The sequence below is a fragment of the Pollicipes pollicipes genome, unplaced genomic scaffold (assembly GCF_011947565.3).
Source record: "Pollicipes pollicipes isolate AB1234 unplaced genomic scaffold, Ppol_2.1 Scaffold_4881;HRSCAF=5763_pilon_pilon_pilon, whole genome shotgun sequence".
Taxonomy (NCBI): Eukaryota; Metazoa; Arthropoda; class Thecostraca; order Pollicipedomorpha; family Pollicipedidae; genus Pollicipes; species Pollicipes pollicipes.
Genome location: NW_023596576.1, coordinates 42178458 through 42194235, shown reverse-complemented (window position 1 = coordinate 42194235; position 15778 = coordinate 42178458). Strand labels below are relative to the sequence as shown.

Here is a 15778-nt window from a genome sequence, read left to right as displayed (position 1 = left end):
AACAAAAAGCAAGCAAAGCTCAGGAAGCTGCATGTTACTGTTGGGTTTTAGCGGAGCTCCCAGCCAGTGTGATAGAAGTGGGCGGGCCGGTGAGGCGGGCCGGTGAGGCGGGCCGGCACGCCGGGTGGCCGGTCCGGCATGCCGGGTGGCCGGTCCGGCACGCCGGGTGGCCGGTCCGGCACGCCGGGTGGCCGGTCCGGCATGCCGGGTGGCCGGTCCGGCCGACCGTGCCCCCATCTGACATCGGCCTGAGCGGTGTCCAGGGGATCGTCCGTCAGGCGGCCGGCGGCGCCGGCCGCCGCCGCCATTTCAGATGTGGCGGCGACCCCGGCCGCGCCCGGCTATCGGCTGCGACGCCTGCTGCAGCCTCCACAAAGCAGGCCATTCTGGACGGCGACTCCCAGGGGACGGAGGGTGTCCCACTGTAGCAGCTGCAGCACGAGAGATGGAGACCTGCTGTAGCAGCTGTAGCGCAGGAGACGGGATCCTGTCGTGGTAGCTGCGACAAAGGAGGCGGGAGGGTATCCCTCTGTAGCAGCTGCGGCAGAGGAGATGGGGTGTCCCACTGTAGCAGTTGCAGCGTAGTTGACGAAGGGTGCCCTACTGCAGCGGCTGCAGCACAGGAGACGGAGGTGTCCCACTGCAGCGCCTGCAGCGTGGGTGACGAAGGTATCCTATTGCAGCAGCTGTGCGTCATTAACGTGCGAATCAATGTTTTTTGGTTCGCTGGGATCCTATAATGGCGGCGGCGTTCTTCGCGCGGCGAAGCAAACGGGACCGCTATTCAATGATATTCACTAAAAATAGTTTGAAAACGTTTGTCTTAAGTGGCGTTGTCTGTGTCCTTTGACATTTCCCTGCGTCTGGCAATGCTGTAATCATTGCAGCTTGAGTTTTTCGGAATGTTATCGATGACATGGACTTGGTGATGACATACACTACAGTAGTAGCTCCGCAGCCTGGCTCATGTGACCAGCCTGCAAACTTTTTGTCAGATTGTGAGTTGAAAAATCCGGGGCTTGCTGTGATCCTGTTATGGCCGATTAATTTAAATATTTAGACAAACGCCTTCTGCTGCGTGGAACGGGGAGGCGATAACGCATATGAAAGCGTTCGTTTATTACATAAATTATACCGAAAGCTAACGTAGTGAATTCAGACAACGCCGGCAACTAATGTCGGCAGCGTTCACCAATGAGTTGGAAAGTCTGCTTTTATGAAAATGTAATGGGCCGATTTCTAGCGATGCAGTATTTGCGTGCGAAGTATCTCAACTAATTTCAACCATGTTTGTCAGATTAGTTGCCGGAAGCCTTTAGGATTAATGTCAGTTTCCGGTATCAAGAGTGGGCGCAGGCATGGAACCAATAGAACGACGCAGGCGAACGTGGCGTCCACAAATCAACGGGCGACTTCAACACGAGCTGATTTAGAGGTCATCCGGAAAGCCGCCGACGCCATCTTTGTTCAACACCAGCGTCAGATACAACGCGCCGTGACTTACTAAGAGAGATTGGGCCGCGGAAATCATATAGGCGCACGTCCTAGCTTATTGTATATTATAGCCTAGCTTATATATAGGTACATAGTACCTATGATATTGTGAAAAAAATTCATCGAAATTACGAGCGGATTTTGCGATACTTCAATCAAAGTCACAGAAAACATCCTGTTTTATATTCACTCACCATGTCCATTAAAATGAACTTAAATCATAATTTCCACATCTTGGCAGGCCCGTAGCCAGGCATACCAGGCACAGATATAACGGATATGCATCGGTCCGTGCTATGGTAATCGTACAGCATTCGCACACAAGTGACCCTTTGACCTTTGACCCTTTTTTTCGCTAAGTGCCTAGGCACGTGGCCAAAATGTCTCTCAAGGGAGGTCAAATGTCAAATTTTGTCTGAGCTCCTGAGAATTCGGCCGAGTTCCTGCGAAATCAAACAGTAAATAGTACAACCGTCGTGGCTCAGGGGAATTGGCCTCGGTGCCCCCCCCCCCCCCGCCCTAGCTGCGTCCCCGTAAAAAGCGAAGTCGAAGGCATAAGAATAGATGAAAGACGCTGTGAAAGTGTCCGGAATATTTGGGTTTCCTTTATGTCAGGATGCTCTCGGCCAACGTTTTTTTTTTTTTATTCCCAGACCGATTTCAATACGTGCTGCTGAGGCATCTGGTCCGAACCAGAAGAGTATTTTGGTACTATGTTAAGGACGGGGGCGCGAAGTTTAAATGCGCGCACTGTTGGGGGGGGGGGGATTTGGGGGCGAGGGTTGCGAATAGTTTGAGGGCCCTGAGGTTTTTCCGGAACAACTCAGGAGCGATGCGGCATGACGACGCCAAACTTTGTACTGTGATCGGCCGTTGTGTAGCCGATAGTTTCGTACAGAAAATAAGGTGTGCCTCTTGAGGTTGTTGATCTGTAGCAAGTCAATGCAAGGTCACGGCTGTCAGCAAAGACAATTCCTAGTGAATATGTCAAGCTGATGCGACAGCGGTGTGTTAGACTGAGTCCCTGACCTAAAATGACCTTCATCAACATTTTCCATTTAGAGACTTGTCTCTTTGGGTTCTTTTTTAGCCTGATTTAGAATTCAAATGTCACAATAATCTCGAAAGTTTTGGTTAGTTTTGACCCTGAAAAGGGTATGTCGGATCGTTCACCTTAAATAACTCCAGTGACCTTTTGCTCAAAAGTAGATATCTAGGTTGAATCTGGTTGCGTGAGAGGGTTTGATGGTATTTGAACCCTGATCTCGAGTTTGGTATTGCTGTACTTCATTTTACCCGGACATTGCAATCTGAGATCTAAAGATTTGAGACAAATGAGTTCACGTAGAACTCTGCCTGCCTTATGACATTCGTGCCTCTAGTTCCCCAGGATAAATACGTTTACTGCATATACAAACTCCATGTCATATGATGTTGTAGATAAACCAGCAAGACAACGCTGCAGTGTGGTATAAAGAGGCTGGAACAAATCATCCATTGTGTAAAACTTTAATCAGCGTGACTTCTAACTACGTAGTCAAAATTAACGAATTCCCAACTTTTAGATGGTGCTCTTATCACCCTCATCGCAATTGGATTAGTGTCACTTAATCCAAAAGTTTCAAGGAAATCATTCTTGCCGCCAGCTCTAGCGCCAGATCTTTTCATATTGGCCACCGCCACCATCAACACTGTTGTAATACTTCTGTTCTGTTCCATAATGGAACGTCCAGAGAACACAGACTCTTAAAAATGTTTTGCGTGCGTGCGTCTCGCTGCACCCTCCCAATTTCATTTTCATTCGATGTGCGCAGTTTACCTTAAAGGAAGTGCCTCACATTTTACGGAGTTTTGAACTGAGATGACCATTTTGGGGATGACTCAGTGGTGTTCACAGCCTTGCCCTTTTTAAGAACCAGTGTATTTTCTTAGCTTGATGCCAGTTAATTTGTGCAGACTTTTGTGCAGGCCATTTTGAGGTCACCTAGGTAAGTATGACGCCATAGAAACGCAACGTAAATACCACCACCCCACTGGTTATGTAGCGCCCAAACGCTCAAGCGTGCTCAAAACGGTTAACGAGTATTATAATCGAGCTATCCGTGTCTGGCGTACGTCAGCACGACTTAAGGTATCTACGGCATTAAGGCATCTGCATAGACATTCATCTGATCCTCAACCAATGTGATGTTCTCATGCAAGTTTCAAATGTGATCCGCGTTTTGAACTACATAGCATACGAACTTGGGCATTGGTACGGTTATGACGAAGATAAGGCTGAGAATCGAGTAGCTTAAGAATTGCGCTACAACGGAATACGTGAATGCGCGTAAACATTATAAGTGCTGGCAAAAGTGTGCAAGAACAACACTGTAAAGGACCAAACACGAGTACATAATGACATTCGCTTTCGCAAACACCCTTCAGCCGCACACACTGCTATCTCTGGGCAAATTGAAGTGCTACAAATTGGTCAGCGCGTCCGCTTTGGTAGCAATGCTGGCGCGGTCAGTCTGGCACCGCTTGGCGGCATAAAGACGCTTCCCCGCGGTGTCCGCCCTTCCTGCCAGGGTGAGAGGCAGGCAAAGTCATATAGCCTCAGCAGCTGAGTGAGCAACGACGACGATAAAGACATTCTATGACGCAAGCAAACGATGGCGTGTTGAGGAACATATTTGTTGAATAGTTAAATGATGTGACTTTTACTCCTAAACCAAACAAATGCTCTCAAGCGAGCTTATTTCACCACATTTTTGCTTGCCTCACTACCTTCAAATGAGCAGCATTCCCTTTAAATGTTTTCAAGCAAGCGTTCAAGTATTGCGTACGATTGTAACCGTAGCTTGCGGTTTTTCCGCAGGAATGTATACACATAAGTTAAATGAATAAGTGCAGGCGGTCGATAAGCGTGCAGCTCATGCACGCATAGTTTTTTAAGCTTAAAATACTCGTCGTGATCAGTGGCATTTCGACGTCGAGCAAGCGTAAAATTGTAAGGTTTTAGTAAAGGTTCTGATAAATGTAATAACAAAAACAATGTTAGAGACGTCGATCGAAAACGCAAGCAATTAATCGCAGCATATGGTGTAAATTTTTCTGGAATCCTAGTGAAAATTTCGACTACAGTGTATAGTATACGGCAACGATTGTGCGAAATGGCGACAATCCTGGCTTACCCGACAATTCCTGGGGCAACCGTATGTCGCAAAAAGTTGCGCCGTTAGTTGTTGCCGTATAGCGCGCCTCACTTTCATAACAATATTAGTGTTCACCAAGATGTGGCCGACGTTTCGACCGGATGCGCGCCCATGTCACGCCGGTCACTTTGTCATGCCGCCCATGCGAAACCAGCGGGCTAAAAACGCATTTGATAGCACGTGCCACACGCTGCCCAGTGACTGCACCACCAAAATTTTTGACATTGCATGCTATCTCGTGCACCCGTGCATCGTGTCCAAATTTTACTCGACGAGTCCGATTCAAGTGGGCACACCGCAACGCAGAATGGGACAGGCGGACACAGGCTCAATAAATGGCAAACATATATAGTGTGTGGACGTTAACATCAGTGCATTGAAGATAACTGATCAACACTGCGTGCCTTCTAAACTCGAGGGGAAAGCATATTCAGTACGGTGATAAACCTTACCCACGCAAGTTATTAAAGGCGGCGGGCTACATCCGATTATGTGTAAGCTTTATCTACATGGGGATAGTCGAATTTGTTACCACCTCGTTCGTCCTACGCCGCGAAGACATCTTGCCGGTCAGGTACAGCATGGGTGACAGTGTAAATTTTTGGCCGCCTATTCCAGCCTATAGACCAGAGCAAGCGATCAAAGTCCAGAGTCTGTCGCAGAATGTGATATCCCGGGCGTTTCGGGGATAGCTGTTGCAGCCCGTAGCTTTTGCACGCTTGTTCTTAGATTACATGACGAGCGTATTTCTGAACGAGCTGAGCATCTCGAGATGGTGTTAATTGTGAGATTACGACTCCAACACTACGACGGCATAGTCCATGACTGGTGGCATGAAGCCGTTGTGTGTACGCACGCAACGGATCGAAGTTATGGAAACTCCAGACCGCGTAAGCTGTTAAATATGCACAAATAGTGCCGGAGACCCGACCGGAAGACTACCAGCACATGAATTTCATTTAAGATAGGACAGTACGGTTACGCCCAAAACCTACAAAATTAAAAACTGGACTATTTTATCATGTCGCTTGGACGATGCGAAAAACATGACCGGCGTGGAATGACCCAGCACGCAGCCGGGGACCTTGGCTACGTTTCGCCCAGTGCTTAAATTCGCATGGCGTAATCGAAAAAAGAAATTGGATTTTTTATTCTGAAGTGGCTTCCACTTTATGCTGCTATTAGCTGGCTAAAACCTATGTCAAAGACAGAAAGTGGTAAAAACATTTTCAGCCTGCCGACGTGTCATTCATTCCCGGTTTTAAAAAAACGCAGGCGGATAGAGAGCCTCCTTAGAAGCGCACCGGGCCGACACTAGCTGTCGATGGCAGAAGAGCCGAGTCGTTAACGGTTTCGGCCGTTGGCGTGATATATGATCCCACTCCATTTGGTGAGGCCGGTCGGCCCAGCCGGACACACGTGCCATTAGCCGGTGCGACGCGCCGGACGCCCGCTGAGAGGGTGCCCGCTGCCACCTGTTGACGTCATCACGACGCTTTGGGCGCCGAGGCGCTTGTTGGGCGCTGCTCGCCAGCCCTCAAGTGACGCCGTCCGCAAAGATTTGAGCACTGATTTGAGGAAGAACGATGGGATTTTTCCAAACTAGGGTAGAACTAAAGTTACTATCAAGTGCTTCTCTACCACAGAGAAAGGGAAAGAGCCCTGGTCTTGAGCGTGACCCTAGTCAGCGTGGCATTGCGTAAGAAAAGTAGCGCACGCTTAATGAACAAAAACAAACACATTGGACAACTCTGTGGAGCATGTTTCAGAGACCTACAATGAAGCTCATGCCCATTAAGTTCGCGGCGGATTGTCGGGCAATGACGCTCGTCATCCCATGTGACGCTCCCGATCACTGGCCTCGGATGCCAGTCCTATAAGGACATCGTAATCTCATTCCGAGCCATGTTGTGGTATATATCTGAGAAACAACTCAGGTCGCGCCCCTGCAACAGCACCAAGCTGCATCTGTAATGTCTAGTGTGAAAATGCAAACACCATGGTTGGATGTTAGGTTTTCTCACTTTGGTCGATTGTGATTATGGATGGAATTCATTTCACTGTGGGAGGAACGTTATCTGATTTTACTTATGCTAGTTGGTTTGATGGCACAAGTTGTGATCAAATACTAAACGCAAAGCCTGGAACAGTTTCGACAACTTTTTTCAATGTGTATATATATATGCATATATATATATATATATATATATATATATATATATATATATATATATATATATATATATATATATATATATATATATATTTGTATATATATGTATATATATATATATATGTATACATATATACATATATATACACACATATATATATATGTATATATATATACATATACACATACATATACATATATATGCATATATATACACACATATATATATATACATATATATATGCATATATATATATATATATATATATATATATATATATATATATATATATATAAGATAATGGTTTTCACTGAGTGTGGGCTCGTTTGCCTGATGATGTAGCCGTTGTACCGCGAAACGCGTCGCGAGTAATGTATGATTCACGAGTTGATCGACGTATGTTGATACGTGTATATATACATATTATATATATATATATATATATATATATATATATATATAGTGTTTACCAGTCATAGCATGAGGCTTCGGAATTCATCTGCAACATTGCTACGCCTACATTTTATTAGTCATGCTACCCATCAAACTATTCCTGCCATCCATAAGACAACCGGAAGATTGGTATTTTATCGTTACACGTTCCAGGCGACAGTGTACTACCATCGCAGCTTACATGCCGCTCATGTTGCACGGGTTTCAGCGATGGCATTCCACCCGATCTCCATGTGAACTTTGATTGTGGCCTTGATTGCATCTGTGATCCTATTCGGTCTTCCGGATTTTTCGTAACATGTTTGATCGATTTTAATGGGCCAGACTTCGAATAAAAGTTTATAGTCTGAACTAAGTTTTCCATGTGTACCTTAGCATTTTTACTAACGTCGGTGTCGGTCTCAGGCTCTTGTAAATAGGAATACAAAAAACATGTCATATCCACCAAACAAACTGTCACAAACCGTCAAAGAACGAACGTCACCAAGCGACTCCTAAGCTTTGCGCTTCCCTACCATTTTGCGTTATTTGCAGTATCTGCCTTCGACACTACAGTAGGATCAGCAGCGAATCAGCTAGTGCGTTGCATCAACATCTGCTGTGAAACATGTCGACTGGCGAAACAAAAATATCCTCAGTGTTGTAGGTACCCGCCTTTCCCACCCACCATCCTAATTTTCCCCGTTATTTTGTGTTATATGTAGATCTTGTCCAGGCAAATCGTCTGGCATTTCATTAAACAGAAAACTAATCAGTATATTCCAAGATCTCAAGGGACTCGAGGCAGTGCATGCCTTTGCTCGTCAATCTACCCTCCTTTTCCTGTTCGATCACTTAGCGACAAGCAAGTATCTATCAAGCCAGTTCTTGAATTTATAACTATTTGCATGAGTGCTTTCATCGCTTTACTTTCCTTAAATTGATCAAAAGTGGGTTTAGCAGCAACTACGCAATGCATTATCAATGGCGGTTCGACCCGACGTTGCATTGTGGTGACGTCATAGGACATCTTCCACCAAATCCGCTCTTTGAGGTCGGGGTAATCTACCTGATTGTTCAGGCTTGGGTCGGTTGGGTCGGGCGCTCTTCTCACATAGATAATTATCTGGCACGCGTCAATGGATTTGATGCATCCGCCTCTACAGCGTTTTATTGTCACATCCACATCACTTCGAATAAATGAACGCAAAATCGGCTCTGTCATCAGCACACAGCTCGCTTGACTGTATGACTGTACGCCCAGACTGTATGCACCATTGCCTCTCTTATATCTCTTGGTGGATTTATCTCTTCAACTTCTTTATCAGTATTTTCAGTAAAAGTTGCCAAAAAAGTTACGATGTGGTACATTTAACACTGAATGAGACGGTAGGCCAAGAGATACCCGTCATTTAAGCAGAAGCACATTGATTTTAGCATCGAAATCAACATTGGTTCATCGTGATGTCGGTTGCATATCATCATCATTGCATCGACGATTCAGTTTTTTTATGGACATGATAAATGAACATGATGTGTTGAATGTGATATCAACTGGTTCATTGATACCTGAGCGTCCGATATTAGAAAGTAATCAGGCAATTTGTGCGTCTAAAGGGACTGCGGTTCGCCCTGCATTGCCTCACATAAATCGAGCTTTTTTCTCCTAGGAAGAAATTCAGGTGCCGACATATTGTCAGGTCGTTTCAAATGGGAAACTATCAGAAGTCGCCAAGTTCCATCGGTCTGGCTGACTTAAGCGGGCGACGAAATGACAGAAACCAAAGGGAGGTCGCTTCGTCGCCCGCTTGAAAATGAAGCCAGGATTGCCGCCACGACAGAACGATTCTACGACATGTTCGGTCTTGGCCGTAACAACATTGAACTGGGTGAACCTTTGGAAATGTATATATATATATATATATATATATATATATATATATATATATGCACCAATGACGCTTTTGGGTTATGAAATTTTTACTCTGATACCCCTGATGTCTGATGCCTTGAAATCGGTTTCGTATGCCGCCGGTCTCCAATGTCTTACCACGTAGTTGAATGATGGTGACGAAGACGTCATTGTTTGTCTGCACTTAAGAAGGGATGAGACCATATTTTGAAAACTTTGTCTCCTTCTCGTACGTCTGTCGGTTTCCTCTCTTGACTCCCCTGTTCGCCGCTGTTTTCAATATCGAACCCTCTCTTTCTCGCCGGCTGGCTTTGAGGGCGTCGACGTGTTAGCATAACACACCGCAAGAAGAGCCCAGCTCCTAAAATGGATCCTTAGGTAACGGATCTAGGGCCTGGTTGAGCATTTGATCTCTCCCCTGGCAGCACCCAGCAACACGAGATTGTCTGTCCCGGCCTGTGCAGTCACTGACCTCCTCCGTGTCGACAGGAGCGACTGCAGCCGGCGACGCGACGCCGGCGGCATGCAGAAGGTCTGCTCCGGCTGCTACCGGCGCCGCGGCTTCGCGGCCTCGGATCCGGCCGTCACCGAGTCGTCGCCCATCCTGCCCGCGTACAGCCCTGGTAACGGTACGCTGGCCGCCGCCAAGGAGCTGTACGGCCGGACCGGCGCCGGCTGGCTGGCTGTGGGAGCGCTGCAGACGGCGGCGCAGCCGGCCGCCGAGCCGGGCGGCACCGGCGCCGAGTCCGCCGAGCCGTCGGCGCCGTCCGCCCCGCACTTCCTGCAGGAGCTGGAGCAGCAGCGGCTGCTGGGCCGGCGCGGCGGGCGCGCGCGCGCCGCGGGCGGGCCGCGCGCCTCCGCCCAGCTGCAGGACGACGTGGACCGGGCGCTGCGCCACCTGCTGAGCCGCCAGGAGGCCGAGGAGCACTGCGGCCGCGCCATCAACGAGTGGCGTCAAGTGGCGCTCGTCGCCGACCACGCGCTCTTCTGGCTCTTCCTGGTCATCACCACCGTGTCCAGCCTCATGTTCCTGGTCGTGCTGCCCGTGTACAAGCGCAGCCAGTACCAGAGGCCGCCCTGATGCCGCCCCGGGCCCGGGCGGTCGCGACCGACCACAGCTGTGCGTTGACGGGTGCCGGGGCGCTCGCGCTCGGACCTGGAGCCCCCGTGCCGAGCCCGTGGTTGTGAGCCATTGCGCCACGAACCGAGCGCGAGAGCAGGTGACACGAGACCTGAGTGAGCCCTCCCAGTGTGGGAGGATCGGCCGGCAACCGGGGCTGGGCGAAGCTTGCCAGTCTCGGTGCGACGGGCCCACGGGATGGGCTTTGCTCGCGCGCACGCGCCGGGCTGCGGTGATTTGATCACCCCTGGCTGTGTGTGAGTAGCGTGGCGCGAGACGGTCTGCGCGTTGCTGACCCGTCTAAAGCAGCGGCGCTGGAAAGCCACGGTATGCCAGGCTCAATGGGACAACTTCGGATGCGTCGTGTTTTGCTGTAGCTCTACACGTCGTCAGAAAGAACGCGACATGATGGGGCTTGACACCCAAATGAGTTTCTTTGAAACTTCATGGTTCCTCTAGGCGGTTTTCGTGTGTTACGTTGTGATGTCCGAGCCAGTGATAACAGACGAAGTATTCAGTGACATGTGGTTGGTAGTCATCTCATCTTGTCAGGCTGTTTCCAGCAGCATGATGCTCTTTTTAGGTGGAGTTAGTGGGAAATATAGAGCAAATGTCAATAATAAGCTGGTAGTTGTTTGCGTATGAGAATGTGAAATAGCATAGCTTTGGGCGTGCTGGGTGACAAAAAGAGGATCTCTCTTGTCTCTCTCATGCTGTTTTCCACAAGTTCAGAAAACAGCATCATTTTTGGAAAACATTAATCATTCATCTACGACACTGAGTAACTGCTTATCCGCACAAAATCGTGAAACTTGAATCTCTCGTGAGGTCGCGCAAAAACGGACACCAGACTGTGTTGTGACAGACGGTGTCAGCCGGAGACAAGTAGTCCAAACGTCCGGCCCGGCTCCGGGGCCCGGACACGACAGGAAAACAGACTGAGCGTGGCGCACGGAGCGCGCTCCGCTCGCGCCCCGCTCCGCTGAGCCCTGACTAGGGATCCGGACCTGAGCGGGAGGCGAGTCCACGGGCAGCAGCTGTACACGGCCACGGCAATGCTCCCTCGATGCGCCACCACAGCACTCGCCGGGCTGGTGTAATTACGCTAATGGCGCACAAGCTGGGAGAAATTTTGAAGCGGGTCAGTGGCCACGCGTGCAACCCCATAGTCGTGAGCTACGCACGTCCACGGCAGATACACGGTATAGGTGCAGACGATGTGACGTGAAACAGCAAATTTTGCATGCGTCTTTGAATGAGAGCTGAAATTCCTCAAGCAATGAGGGGCTGCATATATATGGACATTCAGCTCTCCTGCTTTGCTCTTTTTTTGTTAAATGGTTAGCATGAGTGACTTAATATTCGAAGCACTCCACTCTGGATAGGCCGATCCGATTCATTGGATAATGGAAGCACTCCACTCCGGATAGGCTGATCCGATTCATTGGATAATGTCTCCTGTCCCTCCTTGCCAGACAGGACAGCGAATGGTCTTGCTTGTTACGTACATACGTGCAGGTACTCCGGGTCACATTGCATCTCTTTGGTCAGTTTCCGTTCACCAGATCAGCGTGGCCCCTTTTTACCAGGAAAATATGTCCAGATATCGTGTTACCATGGGTCCTGAAGTCCAAAACGCCGCTGTTTACTCCATTTACGCCATTCACCCAAAATACATTTAAATGTATCTTTTTTCCTTCGAGTCTGAATGCATCACTTCCTGTCTGAACGCGCTGTCCCTGGACGACGAAGTTTGAAACGTCCGTTTATTTGTTCAAAGCACGCCGACTTGCCATGCTTTATCTCATGAGCTACGTCGTGGCTGGTGAAACAGACTTGATCCCATCACTTGCAATCGCGATCAGCCGCGTCAGGCTGAAAGTTTAACCCGCTCCCAACTGAGGCACAGACACCATGAATCGCGACATCAAAGCTAACGCGCAGAACTGCCGACACTGGGCTGATGCATTTGGTATGTCCCGCCTCGGCGGCCGGCAGGCTGGAGCGCGCTTTGAGTAGCCGCCAGCTGTCAAGTGGCCGCCAGCGATATGGCGCAGCCGTCGGCCGTCGGCGCTGCACGAGCAGTTCGGGTCGCCAGACGGGACCATCGAGGTCGATTCCAGCGTTTGCCAAGGCTCTAGGGCGGGCATTAGATTCGGAACCCGACTATCATGACTGCCATAGTCCGGAGCAGCACACTCGGGTTAGATGATTGCCTTCGCGCGGAATCGGTACTTGCCCACGTCGCTGTGGCAGTGGCTACAGGGACACTTGCCAGTACAAACCACATGAACGCACAAATATGCTTGTCTTCATCACTTTCAAGCATATTTGTCCGAACAGTGATTTTATTCTGGGCATGTTCAAAGTGTGGAGCAAAGCACAGTGCGCCGCTAGCCCGTTCGTTCCCCCGCTACGTGCGTGGCCGTACTCACTTGATTGCGAGACGTTCACCAGACACCGCGGTGGCTAGGCCATTCGCTTGTTGTCAATGACTTAATGGTCCCCATTGTGGTGACATACGGGAAATTATGATTGAGATGAGTGAAGCGTATGGAAGATGATACCTTAAATCATGCCCATATTTGGCATTCCAACAACACTGAAACAATTGTATGTGTGCTTTATTCTGATATGAAGTACAAGTGCGATATCGAATACTTCCAAAGGTTTTGCAAGCTTATCACAGGAACTTCCACGTTTCTCTCCAAACCTAAGCCCTTCTGTCAGCTCATGAGCCTTATTCATGTCCCAACGTCCTGGAAGCCTCATAGACCCCTGACCCTAATTGGTTACCGTAACGTGTCTCCATATCAGCGTTTTCAGCCTTGCTGCACATAACACACCGGGAGGGATTACAGCTTGATGTCAACTATGTGGAGAATATTACTGACAAAAGATGATGAAGAATTTTAAGCAAAAACGAAGTGAACGAAAAACGCGACGACGATACGGAGACGGATCCAAGAATGGGGGCAGTGGGCCGGAGGGGGGCTGGTGTTCCTCAGCGTTTTCCCCGAAGCACGCGGCTTTCGACAGGGACAAGCCGTCACCAAGACACACCAAGACATCAGCATGGTGTCGTCCGGGTCGGGCCGGCGTCCGTGAGGGAGAAGCGGCAGAAAAAACAAGAGTGACAAAGATCTAGGGATTCGGTGAGCGTCACAAAAAAACAGATAGCAAAAGAGTCATTTTACGCTGCCCGGGGGGCATTAAATAGAGCGAGAGGTCAAACATCATTAGCAATGACGATAGGGTACACGATGGGCCCTATCGTCCACAATCCACGCAACAAGTGGTCGTCCACGATCAGGACGAGGTCCCCGGTCTTCAGATCGGTGGCCTCCTCCGTCTATTTCGGTCTAGCGGTAAGACTGCGCAGATACTCGCGTCTCCAGCGCCGCCAGAAGTCATCTGCGAGCCGTCGCCAGCGTTTCCTCGCTGACAAGTCAATCTCGGAGGACGCGCCGGGGGCAGGTCAGGACCGGCTCCTCCGAGGAGCAGGCGGCTCGGCGGCAGGGTTGCGGGTCGCCTGGCTCTCAGCTGACCTCAGTCGGCGGCCGTCCATTCCGGACGACCTCGACTTCCGCCGCGACGGTCACGAGGGCCTCGTTGGTCGGGCTTGTTGACGCACGGTGGACCGCAGGACGTAGCCTGTTGACCTGACGAGCAGCCCCACGTGAGGCGAGGCACTCGGGTCGGAAGGCGATCGGCAGGCAGCCAATCACCACTCAATCCCACGTGCGGTAAGTGGTCGACGGTACGAAGGCGGACCAGCAATGGGGACAGTGGCCCGGACGGGTGGCCAACTGTTCCCCACGGTGTTCCCCTGAAGCACTGGCGCGGCATGTCCTTCGACAGGGGCAGACTACCACCAAGGATATCAGCCCGGTGTAGTCCGGACCGGGCTGGCGTCCACGAGGGAGACGCGTTGGAGAGGTCAAGAGTGGCAAAGATCTGGTGCTTCCGGCAGGCATGACAGAAACAGATAGTAAAAGAGACATTAACAATAGTTACGGGGCACTAAATAAGCGAGACCTCAGCCTTAAACGACAAGCGAAACGGCACATACATGGTTGAAATAAGTTGGAAAGTTAACAACACACGATATTTCGTCCAAATATGACAGGTAAACTAGTTCCTAACTATACTAGTAAACTGGTTCCTAGTTCCTGCTGTTCATGTGCGTTTTAGCTGAAAGCATTGTTTGCGACTTTCCAACCGGTATGCTCTAGCATTGTCTTAAACACGCGAAACCTGCAGTGCACTTGCACTGTCGACCGTGCTTTGGCGTGTTCTGGATACGCACGCTCCTGCGTCGGCCGGTGATGCTGTGCCGGCGGACGCGCCGGCGACGGTTTGTAACCGGGCGCGGCCGGTGACCAGATCGCGCCCGGCGCTGCGTGCTGAGGTTCATTTAAGCGAGGTCATGCTGCTCTGGCTTTTATGCTGGTGACGAGGATAAAGCTGTTTATGAGGTGTTGTTATGAGTGCACCTGATCCTGCAAGATGTCGCGCGACAACGCAGCAACGGGCCATCTGCAAATCGAGCCGTTCTATCCGGACCCGAACTCATGGACGGAATGGGAGGAGCGACTACACTTTTTCCTGGGGAGCAGCGAAACTACCAGCAAGAGTAAGGAGAAGACTTCTTTTTGATGGTTTGTGGGAAAAGGACGCATTCGCTCATGTTCAGTTTAATTTCGCCGTAGAAACCGCTGAATGTTGGTTTTGAGGACCTGCTTTGCACTGCGAAGGATCGGCGGCATCCTACCCCATTGGTTATTGTCAGCCGATTCAAGTTCGGATCATGCAGCCGCCATGCTGGCCAACGGATTGCTGACTACGCTACTCTATTTCGCAGGGCATCTGAGCAGTGTTCTTTTGAAAACGACCTTGAGGACAGATTCATGGGGCCGTTGGTCACCAGAATGGCGGATGAGCGGATGCAGCGGCATCTTGCGTCTGACAAGATTCTGGACTCCTGCAGAGCCGCGGGCATCTGTTCCTCCATGGAGGCCTCAACCAAGGACGCTCACATGATCTCTAGTAACGGCGAGAGGGTTGGAACCGTCCAGGTTGTGAAGACTGAACCCCGTACGACCTCGGCTGAGCGATGTTGCTGGCGTTGCAGTGGAGGTAACCACGGTGCCGACTCTTCCCGTTTCAGAAACTCAAAATGCTACCAGTGCAGTAGACTTGGCATGTTTCAAGGGGCTGCCAGAAGCATCGGAAACACACGGCAGGCGGTTCGGACCGTGGGCGGCGCCTTGACGGCCGCAGTGACGGCCGACAGCGAGCGACCAACGTCATCGACGCGTCAGATCAAGAGGACTGGGACAGCTGGCTAGAGGCGGACGTCGACAACATTCAGCGGGCAGCAAGCATCAGCAGGGCGGTTTCTGAGAGCAACCCCAGGTGAACTCTCCTCCTCCCCGCTGCGAAGTGC

At 50.1% G+C, this 15778-nt stretch overlaps 1 protein-coding gene across 1 annotated transcript in view; it reads left to right on the top strand.

Annotated features, from left to right (window-relative positions):
• The window catches only part of LOC119100410 (neuronal acetylcholine receptor subunit alpha-10), a 48525-nt gene extending 38235 nt beyond the window's left edge, over nucleotides 1-10290 (top strand). Inside the window, exons 8-9 of the mRNA XM_037223507.1 lie at nucleotides 9699-9846; nucleotides 10075-10290. Of these exons, the coding sequence (XP_037079402.1) occupies nucleotides 9699-9846; nucleotides 10075-10290 (364 nt within the window). The remainder of the gene's footprint in view (nucleotides 1-9698; nucleotides 9847-10074) is intronic.
• Nucleotides 10291-15778: the final 5488 nt, after the last annotated feature.